Source organism: Mya arenaria, chromosome 9 (genome assembly GCF_026914265.1).
Source record: "Mya arenaria isolate MELC-2E11 chromosome 9, ASM2691426v1".
Taxonomy (NCBI): Eukaryota; Metazoa; Mollusca; class Bivalvia; order Myida; family Myidae; genus Mya; species Mya arenaria.
The window spans coordinates 752,612-765,147 of NC_069130.1; the positions used below are offsets into that span (position 1 = coordinate 752,612).

The 12,536-nt window shown below is 32.7% G+C and overlaps 1 protein-coding gene across 1 annotated transcript in view; it reads left to right on the top strand.

Moving 5' to 3' along the window:
• Positions 1-6,866, top strand: part of LOC128202785 (C-type mannose receptor 2-like) — a 28,200-nt gene extending 21,334 nt beyond the window's left edge. Inside the window, exons 8-9 of the mRNA XM_052903919.1 lie at positions 6,213-6,340; positions 6,735-6,866. Coding sequence (XP_052759879.1) covers positions 6,213-6,340; positions 6,735-6,866 — 260 coding nt within the window. The remainder of the gene's footprint in view (positions 1-6,212; positions 6,341-6,734) is intronic.
• The last annotated feature ends 5,670 nt before the right edge of the window (positions 6,867-12,536 follow it).

Sequence of the window (12,536 nt, forward strand, 5' to 3'; positions counted from 1 at the left end):
ATCAAAGTATGCATTAACTTGAGGAAACTTAATAATAAAACAAATAATGAAAAAATAATAGGTAAACCCCAAGTACTTCAATGATTAAGGATCCCAACTCTATCTGCAGACGGAGGAATACAATTCAGAGTACCTAATGCAAAAAGTTTTCAAAGATGCGATGCAGTTATTGTTTGAAACTATGAGCATCACACAGAGTCTGCCTTAGAAAATAAAAGGTTTAAGACTGTGTGATCATAGTGTTTCATAATGAAAAGCATCATTGTTCTAAAACTGGGAACAAATAAAGAAAACATTATTAAAAACACTAAATACCAATACTATTGTGTGTTACTTTGCAGAACCGTTATGGCTTCGAATGAAAATCCTACTGATTCGTCCGATGGAACGGATTTTAAGTCGAAGCGCAAATTCTTTGAGCAAGCTAGCATGGCGGAACCAACACAAGTAAGTTAAATACATTTTTGTTTAAAACTATCGTATTTAAATTACAAACTTTTCTAAAACCTTTGGCGGTATTCATTAAACGTTTTAAGTCATTTTCTTACTTATGCTACTTTCTAATTTTAGTATCTCTTCACTCACATGAAATACAAAACAATAAAGAGATTCCAAAAAACATTATTTTTAATGACCTTATTTGAAAAAAAACACAACATATTTTAATGTAAAAAACACCTAAATATTAATTTTATTTTAATTTGACTATGAAAAATTAAGATATTGACTTGTTGGCCTGCATCTTTTTTAACGTAGCTCTCGCACATAAAACACTAAAGCTTAAAACGTAGATGTTGACACATGACTCAAATCATGCTTAAACAATCATTGATGTACATTTACAGATTCACAAATGAAATGAACCATAGTAAAAACCACGTCAATTTTAATTTGTTTTTATTATTTGTTCAATGCTTGTTCTTTGGTTATAAAATGCAAAATCAAGCATTTTTCAAATGATATTTCTAGAAAATAATGTCTTTCATTTAAATTCTTCGTTAACATCAAAGGAAACATGTAAAAAAGCCGGCATTCAACAGAACATGTGCCCTGCTTTATTTAGCAATAAAGTAGAGCATAATAGAGATCACTACACGCGGTGATTCACCAGCGCCCAACCAGAGCGCTGCTTTCTTGCATAACTCCGCCTATAAAGGTCACGAAAGGTCGACCGGTTCATGCAAAATGAACTCAATTTTTATCGTTCAGAAAATCAAGTACGGATGTAAATATTCTACTTTGTTCTGCAATTAGATAAATACATTTGTTTTTTTCTTTCAAACGGAAAACCTTTTGTCAGTGGGAAATCCAAGGGACCTAGAAAATCCTAAACCGGAAACACTCACTGATTCCTTGTCACGTCTCCTATTCCTAGCGTTTTTACAACCAATGTTTAAGTACCTTTTCACGGAAATAATTTCCAAGTGCAAATTAATCGAAATGACATTAACCCATTTGATAAAAGCGAGCTTGCATCGTGACACTGACTAAAAGTCTTTTCAAACTACAACCGCGAAGTTATATGTATGTCATTATTTTATGATAATATTGTCACATTTTTTCAGACAAGAACGACTGACAATTCGACTATAATCCCGCGAGTGATAAGACCTGGTAGGTACAGATTCTGTGGAACAACATGTAAAAACTGAATACTTTTTATTTATAATCAGCAATCAATTGAATTGTGTATTAAAGCGTATTTTTAAAGTTTTTGATCAGTCTTGAAATGAGGACTGAGACCTTTAACTTCTGATGAAAAAGAGGACTTGCCTTAAAAAAAAACATAAATAATTTCAGAAGTCCATTTATCTTGCTTGGGGCATGAATCCCTCGTACACCAACATAACCCTGGCTTTTTTTTCAAAATTGATAAGTATCACCTGTTATAACTCCTGTTTCTATTATTTTATTTTAGATCCACCCCCAACAGCGGTAATAACAGAAAGAGAGATGTACGTACATTTGAGTTATCATTATTTATATCCATAATTATGTATGTAAGCTTTCTATGTCCCTCTATTGTTGTCTCTTGGCTCTAAGGTTAAAGTGACACTCTTATTCAAAATCAATACATACACATGTATAACAAACATAAATTTTGAGTGATACACCTTTATTCTTTTACTAAATAATTCATTTAGGAAAAATATTAATTACTGATTACAAGTTTATAACCGTGGATATAATAGCTGAAAACGCAAAAAATTAAATGATTGGTGAATACTAAAATATTTACTTTGATCTCATATTGTCTCATAAGGTAGAAATACCGTGTTTTCGGCTTTCTTTTAAATTTAACACACTATCCTTCACAAGAACCATTTTTTTTGACATTCATTTATGCTTGTCGGGCAATTGTTGTAAATATGGTAAATTTTATTTTGTAGTAAGATTGCATCTTTATTCGTAACCAGTTATGAGTTTAACAATTTTCAATAATATAACTGAAATATGGTTAGCATATGACAGTAAATTAACATTGACTGGACTGTAAATAATGAATTTTTAATGTAACATTTACAATATTCGCAAAACAGTATGTATTTTGCCTAGTAAAGGGCCATATCTCTTTTCTAAACTGTTGATGCTGATCAACTATAATTACAGGCTGATTTACTTTTCCGTAAGTTTAGTGACAGAAGGAACCTATTTTGAATAAAAATTAAAATATAGAAGCGCTGTTGTATTTTGTTGTAGCTGAATAGGTACAAAATGAACGTGTCATCTTTACTTTTTGCTTAATTTAATTATCAGAATACAATTATTATGCGAAACATTATTGCTTGTTTTTTTCATGCGAAATAAAACAACAAAAACAGAAACTTTTCTTGCCATTATACTTGCACTTATTTAATTGTGTTTAAATAGATCATTGAATGAAATGTGATTTTTTGCTCGTAGGGTCGCCAAATAAAGTTAAATCATGCCGGTAGTCGACTTGTTGGCTAAATTACTGTTAAATTGTTGATAAACTTGTAATACTAGTATTACTAGCCTTTTGGCAGAGTGCTCTATGTTTTATATAAAGGAGCTATCAATGGTACCTGCTACTTGTTCGGAAAAAATATCCGAGCTAGAAGATCCAACGTTAAACAAGTCACGTGCTTAGTAATTACAACTAACAGTACACCAACCATGACATATGGTAAAATGTCGAAAATAAACTTAAGAGGGCCATTCAAGACTTGAAAACATACCCGCCTGCCACTTCTATTTACAAAATACAATGACAAAAATATGAAAAGTGAACTGTAACCTCTAACCCAGTGTAAAGGACAATAAGGAAGCCATGTAGGGGAGAGGCCACACATTCAGTGAGCATTTTGCCATCAATGCAATTAGTATTGCAAACAGGAATCTCGTTATAATCTAGTAACAACAGTTAACCGAGCGACATAACTTAACTCCAAAATGAATTAACAAGCATAAAGTTCAAGCCCGACACTAGAGAGAACAGAAACAAGCGTAGTAGCCAAATAAAGGAAATAAATGGTGAATTTGAAAGAAGTCCTTTTCTCTCTTTCTCTTTATACACGAATACGTTGAACATTAAAAATAGCATTACTTTAACACTTTAACAGTTAAACACGGCTTATTGCATGCCTTTTATTATTAGTTTTGTTGTCCGTGCCTACTTTTAGTAAGATACATACAAACAAGTTTACCAGTTTTCCAACGCAGTATCATGTATTCTCTTATAACGCTAATACAATGTTATGTTTTCATTTCAATCTATCATTGATGCATTTAGAACAAAAATTCTACCAGGAATATCTTTTCCGGACCATCAATGAATATCAGTGAAATCTTTTTGGTCTTATAATAGTGCATGTAATAAATTAATGTTTCCTAGCTTTTTTGAACATGACTACGAAATTTCAAAAATCATCGTCATTTTTCGAGTCGTGAACGTACTGTCATATTGTTATGTTTTTCTTATAGGCCAAAACCCACTTTCGAAAACGAATTAGCAACAAAAGTAAAATTTCCTCCGCCAACACGACCCAAGTGAGTTATATTTAATGTTTTACCAAGGTTTACTGTCTGTTCCTTAAATATATTGCATAGTGCATTTTAATAAAGCGCCATGTCGCTCTTTTATTCATAGTACATTAGATTAATTATTGTTTCCTAGCTTATGTGAACATGACTACGGCCGTTCTAAAATCATCGTTCTTGTTCGAAACGTGAACGTATTTTCATAACAATATTTTTCTTATAGGCCAAAACCCACTGTCGAAAGAGAATCATCAACAAAAGTTAAATCACCTCCGCCAACACAACCCAAGTGAGTTATATTTCATTTATTACTATGGTTTACCATCTGTTTCTTCAAAACTGCATAATGAATTAATACACAGTGCATTGTCACTCTCATTCGCCAAAACAATATATGAAAAATTTATACGGTAAACACTGCACACGCTCTTTTATGAATTGTGCATGCGATACATTATTGTTTCCTAGCTTATATGTACATAACTACGTCATTACTCATATCATCATATATTCCGAACGTGAACGTACTGTCAAAATGGTATTTATTTTGTAGGCCAAAGCCCAGAACCAAAAAAGGTTTATCAACAAACTTACAATATCATACGCCAACACCGCCCAAGTGAGTTCATTATTGTTTCCCAACTCCTTTATACAAGGGTACAGCATTCTTAAGATCAACGTAATTTTCAGAAACGTGAACATACCATCTGTTCTATTATGAAACAGACTATAGATCTATTAATACTTGTACCCTTGCTTAACAACTGGACTTCACTTGTAGAATAAACTTAGTAGCAGACTCACGTCTTGTGTTTGTCTTTCACTATTATGAATTGAATACTTGTCTACCAAATCATACAACACAATAATAATAATATTTTTTCTTCTTAAGGCCAAAACCCAGATTAAAGATTGATCATAGCAACAATATTTTCAGAAAAAATTACCCAAGTGAGATCTAATGCGACTTACTGGCGAATGGTTGTATAACGTTGCATAATGTATTTTAATAAAGCGCATTGCCACTCATTTGAGTACAATACAATACATCTGTAATGTAAAAATCAACTTATTTTTAAATACATCGGTCTTGATATACCTACAGGCTACAGGCATGTTATATTTAGGTATCCGTCGACGCACGATTCAAGCGTCTTCAAAAAACCTCAATGTCTAATAACCGCCAGAGAAGAAAATATTCTTGAGGTCTGCGAGCATGTTCTTGACGAAATTTCCCGCATAGACAAGCCGTGTGTCATCGTGGCAATTGCGGGGTTATATAGAACAGGAAAATCATACTTGATGAATCAACTAGCTGACGCACAAAGAGGTATTGTCCTTTCCGATAACTCATTTATCTGCCACTGAATTAGCTTCAACCGGGAGATTTATTCTCACCGGAAGTAGAAAAGTTTTGCTTCAAATGCAATGCTTCAATTTTGTCTTGTTTGGATTTAGCCATTGTTTCTTGTATAATTATGTTTGGCCTCGTTTTATAAGGTTTTATGACATTAAGAAAAAACAATACGCCCAATTGCAACTATTTGCTCTCTTAATGGCCAAAATAAAACGAGGTTTCAGTTTGACTAAACGGAGACAGATGTATCCCAGTCCGATGGCAAGATATTTTAAGGAGACTCCAACATTTTATGACGATATATTGATATATATGCTATACTGGTATGTTGTCTTGTGTCTTTTTAGTGTTTTAGTGTTGGGATTGGATCATGTTGTCTTTAAACTTACAATAGGGTTTTACTCATACGCACGTCTCTGTAGTTCCGGTTGCATTAAATAAAAAGGGTTATTGGTACTGCGTTTTGATCCGAACGGTTGTATTTGACTCAAGTAGAATGTTTGTGAATCGAATTTTACGAGGCGCTAACCGAGTGGAAGCGAAATCAACTAAAATCAACGATTGTAGGAAACGTCATTCCGGATCAAAATGCAAACACTAATTATCCTTTAATAATACAAATTACTGGTTTAAATCACTAAAATTTGTTCATAGTACATGCCCTTTTGGACGCGCGTTTTTGTTTAATAACGTCATTTAACAATGCGAAATGATACTTGTTATGACATGACGTCAGCATAGTGAAAAACGGCTGTATAATATTGGAGTTGAATACGGACTACATTAGTTTGCAATATATTTTGCCTGTAGATTTATGATGGATATATAATAACTATATGGCGGTATAATGCAGGTTTTGCACTTGGTGAAACAATACAGTCAAAGACAAAAGGCATTTGGGTTTGGTGTCGAGACCATCCAAAACAGAAGGACACTGTTCTTATACTTCTGGACACGGAAGGATTGGGAGACGTTGAAAAGGTAAGCGTTGATATTTAAAGTTGTGTTAATAAATCTGTCAACGCTTTTTACGAAAATAGGACCACTCCAAATTCCTTAAAGGCGCACACTATAGGTTGATGCAATCTTTTGAAAGCATTTAAGTTTATTAAAAAAATACATGCGCACACAGGCATACATCGTTGTTCATTGAGTAATGTTCATTGTACTTATACATTTCATGGATACAATTGTGATACAATTGTGATATGCAGTAATTCTAAGAAGATTATAGACAACTAAGTACAAGCCATTTAAAACTTATGTGACGGCAGGACAAACTATTCAACTTTTCTGCAATTGCTGTCAAGGTAAAAAATGAAGGCCTTTTACATTTGTCAAACATAATCTCTATCTTCTTGTTTGTGGATTGCAGGGTGATTCTAACCACGACAACCGCATATTCACACTTGCAACACTGCTGTGCAGCGTCCTGGTGTACAACATGAAAGGGGCTTTTGATCAAGAGGCTGTGAACAAACTCACGTATCCTTTCGCTTTCATTTAGAGTATAAAATAATTCGATACAAACTTAAACTTATATATTTTGAATAGACTTATCAATTGCGTTTTGTCATTCCTTGATAATCTATGGGAGGGTTTATAAGTTTGAATTACAAAATCATATTGCAAAATGATTATTTATGATCGAAAACTTGCGCTGGTAATTCATTAAAAGAGCTGTATTACATGTATGTAAAATATGACCAAACTCATACACGGCTGAATCCCTTTATTTTAAAGAAATTTTGAGACGCATAATTAGAATACAAGATTTACAAAATTATGCTTCTCACCAACACATCGGTTGGGAGAAACAAATTTTACTAAAGAATTAAATCCAGTAGCCTAACACCTACTATAATAAGGTATTGTTATGTGACAAAACACTGTTACAAATAATTTTTGCCAGTACATTTGAATATGTTTTTCCCTCGAAGTTTGTAAATTTTTCATCACCAGAAATGTTGCATGTGGTGAGTTTTTTTTTATGTTCTACAATGTGTACTGTACAATATATATATATATATATATATATATATATATATATATGCAGATATAACAAAAGCTTGTATAATATTATACATGCAATTGTAAAACGTCAAAGTTTGAAATGCTCATCAATGCGGAAATGAAAATTAGGAACGTCTCTATTGAAAAGTGTCTAAGCGCAGAATATGAACGATTGGTATTATTTAAAGAAGATACAAGAACATGAAGTTCACGTCGGATATAAAATAAATTACAGTTCTATCACGCTTACCAATTTTCGACAAGGTGGAAATCAAAAATACATTATCAATAATGCAGCACAAATCCTTGAATAAATGTATTCAATAAGATTAAAGTAGTATTAGTAGTATTAAATAGGGATGCAAACGAATATTCGAACATTCGATCGAACGTTTGTTATTCGAATGTCAAAATCGGTATTCGAATATTCGATGTTTTTTGTTTGATATATTATTAAACATTTTGCCTGCAAATGTGTTGTATATATACGCCTGTCTTGTTTTTACAACGACTGATCCCTAATGCCAGAGGCGTGAACGTGATGACACTATGCACGCTGTCACGTAACGGAGTTACGTATAAAACACTTTAAAGTAATAGCAAAAAATCAAAAGTAGACTTCAAAGTTTATTTGGAACGAAAAACAAATATTTCATCATAATTATCAAAGATAGATTTGTATGTAAATTGCCTAGACCTAGCTGTCGACAGATCGTGATAGCCGCTGGCTATTAGTCCAATTAGCTTGACAGTTCATGACTGTAAAAAGACGTTCTTTGTATGTAACCAGAAATTAAATGGGTGGTTGATAGGCACTCCTGTCAAGAGCTAGGAGTATATATGAAAGCATGTTGAAAATATAGTTAGAGACAGGAGGGTTAGGCAAGGCAAGGAAGGCGGCCTTGGGTCCTTAATGGACGGCAGTTAGGATGTGGGATTACCTTAAATGTCATGCTGTATTATATACTGATTATTGTACTTAGAAAAAAGAACGTTGAACAATAAAGAACTAACATCCGAGCGGTTGTTGTTTAATAGCTTAAAGACTTCCAACAGTTTAAGTGAACACTTAGAGAGATCTGTGGCTGTTACGCCACAACGCGTCATATGTTAATTAGGGACATTTCGTCGCGACCATAAACAGTACCCGAAATTTTACGAAAATTGCCTATTAGGCAAGTGACATCAAACAAGTTTCAATTATTTTCGGTAAATTTTAATGACTATGCCAATAAAGAATAAACGGAATCAGCCAACAAAGTGGTGTCATAGCTGCTAAATAAGCTTTGCAGTATTGCTCAAAACGTCGTAATGATATGAATGGCATTTGTTAGTCATGTGCTCTTAACTATTTTCCATGTTTCATTATCACGTCCGCGCTTCGAAGTGTAACATTGTTGTACAATAGATGGGTAAAATATTCAGTTTTGTTTTCGTTTTATTATTTAAATTATTCCCGAGTAGGTTTGTTTTTTCCATGGTTATTTTTAGTAGAGATCAATCCCAGAACGAGGCTGCGCGTCAGGCTACAGAATGACCATCCGCTGGTGCATTACGACATTCAATCGGGAATTTACGATCATGGCCTTGTTAACAAATATGAATGCTGTGGAATTTAAATCATTTTGGATTTTTGTTTTGTTTGTTGCTTTTTGTTGGATTTATTTAGTTGATTTTGGGGAAAATAACGGTCCGTCGCGTGCTCCGGTTATATTAAAGGCCCCGGCTATTACTGTAGCGAACAATAACAGTAGTTTACTACATTTCTTAAATATTCATTTTGGTTATCGAATATTCGAATATTCGATCGAAAGCATTACCGAATATTCGAATATCAGTTTTGCCATTCGTTTGCATCCCTAGTATTAAATAATTATAGTATTAGCAAAATAGTTTAGTCTTAATATTATATCATATTGTTACGAAATTGGAATTGAAAAAAAATTACCTGAATATATTTTCCCTTTATTTTACAGAATAAGCAAAAATGTTGTCCCTTAGTTATGAATTTATCATTGCAAACAAAGCGCATTTGACAGTAGTGACTTAGAAGGGTAACAGAAGTACAAGAAGTTATATTTTACAGTGGTGGTTTAATGTTGTTAATAAAATTTAATTAATTTTTGCTAATAACCAATGTCCAACGCCTTCCTGTTTTTAAGTCTGTAGTTACTTTCAATTAATCGTTTATTTTCTGGAGTGCCGTAAACAGCCGAGCACATTTGACCAATCAGAAGCACTTATACGTTATTACGTGGTTTCCATGGGTATATACTGCAGAGTTTTGTGATAAAGCAGTCACAATGGTTTCAATTATTGGACTGTTAGTTTCATTGTTACTTCTAGGACTAGTAAAACGTTTTGGCACGAACCTTGCATAAAACTTCAGGAGCATTTGTGACTCGTTATTTGTGGAATGTCAATGTAGTAACTACTTTCCGGATTGCAAAAACATACACCCAAAGTTGGCTAAGGCACATATTCGCGGAGGCAAAAGCCGCTGTGAAAAGGCGCTTAAGGTGTAAAGGTCAGATCTGCCAGTTGGCTAAAAGCCACATAGTACAAACGTCGTTTTGGGGACAAGAAACCAGGCGAAATGTGTAGGTTAAACTTTACGAAGTCATTTTTTATTCCTGTCAAACATTGTTTAAGCTAATTATTTGCAAATCATTTGTCCAAATCACAAATCAAACAGACCAAGAAGTCTGGAGGAAAAATTACTTTATATATATGTACACGTGCATTGCCAATCAATCGCATAAAAAGAAGCCACACGTTAAAATATCAAATTATTTTAAAACCACGAATCTAAAAAGAATACTATGAACATACGAGAAAATTAAAATTATCACTGTTGACTAGAATATCTGTGTATAAAACTATGCTTTCAAGATTACTCAGACGATGCGCTTATGTAAAAAATTCGCTGAATTTGATTCAAAAGCAGATTGTCAAATAAAATCCAAAATAGCGAAAAGCACATGGAATTGCAGACAAATTAAAACCAAATGATAAATTAAATGAAAGATAAATATATAGGGTTGAGCCTGCTAAAAACTACATAAATGGAGATTAAAGGCAAAGGGTTTAATAGTTTCTATGCATCATATATAGGTAAGACACTTTAACATATATGATTCAACCAACGCAAAAACAACAACAACATTAATTAAATACCAATGTTCATGCAGTTTTAAAAGCAAATTAAAATTACTTGAGAAAGGAGATTCATATAGCTCAAAATGTTAATTTTACAAGAAACCCACAACTGATCTAATTATAACAGGTCACATAAATGAGATAGATATGAACATCAATGTTAAAGATGCGCTATTACTTCCAAATAAGATATAACACATTTAATGCAATTGTTTTAATATACCAAAAAGAATGAATAAATGTCGAAAACAATGGTTCTTATAAAGGATACCAAGTTTAATTTGAAAGAAATATGCAGAAAACACGGTATTGCTACCTTATGAGACTATAGTAGATCGTAGTAATACTTTTAGCATTCACCAATCATTTAAAATTGTTGCGTTTTCAGTTATTAAACACACAGTTATAATATTGTTATCAGTAATGAATATTTTGCATAATAAGATTAATGCATAAGATGAGGGTTTATCACTCAAAATGTATGTTTGTTATACATGTGTATGTAATGATTTTGAATACGAATGTCACTTTAAGCAATAGTGTCTTATAAAACTCATTCTCATTCATCAGAGGTTTATTAATGAAAACTCGAACCTCTGATTCAATCGCTGCAAAAATGAGTGGAAACCCATTAATAAATCATTTTCCTCATGTCTTCGTCGACCAATCAGAACGATCGTTACATTAAGAATATTTAACTTTTGAGCACTGACCATCGATACGCTGCTGTGCCACTAATTTATTTAAAAAAATAAGTAAAGTTAAGCACTCTGTTTTAATAAAAATATGAGTTTTTAAGGTAATATCATTTATCAGCGGTTTACCATTTTCACACTTTGTATTCAGGTACTAAATTTCAAAATGGACAAATAATTAAAGTTTAAATACGAACAAGTCAAAATAAAATACTAAGTAAAACTACGAAACATGGTATTGATCGTAAACAATAAATGTAAGATGCACGTATTTCTCAATTGTATGTCTTATGAAAGTATTATTATTCCTGAAACAAAATATTAGGTTGAATATATAGCTTTCTTACATAGCACACATTGATTCCTTTGATTTTATGAACATTTTGCAGATTCACGTTATCTTTAAAACCGTCTTTGGCCGGCAAGTGACGTCTTGTTCTTCAAATATTTAATCAGGTAATCATTTGGAAGAAAAGTTTAGCTAATACATGTCGTTTTTAGTTTTAATAATGTTTTCTTTATTTGTTCCCAGTTTTAGTACAATGATGCTTTTTATTATGAATCTCTATGATCACACAGTTTTAAACCTTTTATTTTCTAAGGCATACTGTGTGTAATGCTCATAGTTTCAAACAATAACTGCATCGTATCTTTGAAAAGTTTTTGCATTAGGTACTCTGAATTGTATTCCTCCGTCTGCAGATAGAGTTGGGATCTCTAATCATTAAAATACTTGGGGTTTACCTATTAGTTTATTATTATTTGTTTTATTATTAAGTTTCCTCAAGTTAATGCATACTTTGATAAGATTTACCTTTTACGTTTTTTCTTTATTCAGGATTGTTGGGATAAGAGTGAGGTTTGTGTCCGTGAACTGGTTTCAACCCCCAGTAAATTTACATTATACTGACCGTTCCAAGGCGGTACCTAACAATCCTTGATAATCATACATAGTTTTTTTATATAGTATATATGCACTGTGTTGTTTGTGGAGTTTTGTGTTGTTGTTCCATGTTTCTTGTTTGTATTTTGTTTTTGTGTTCTATGTCTTTGGCGTTTACCCTGTGCCATTAAACGGGGTCTATGTTTAATCTTTTGGCTACTGATCTTGTTTCTGTAGTTTTTCACATAATTATTAAGGTCGATATGATATAATTTCTATCGGGGCTTAATGAGGAAAGTGGGGAGGGGACAATATTTTGGAGTGTACTTCGTTGGTTGGAGCTTTGGAGGGTATACCACCTGACGTTCACACAATAAAGCGTGCACACTCACTTAGGATTATCAAATATATGTTTTGCTGTTCAATA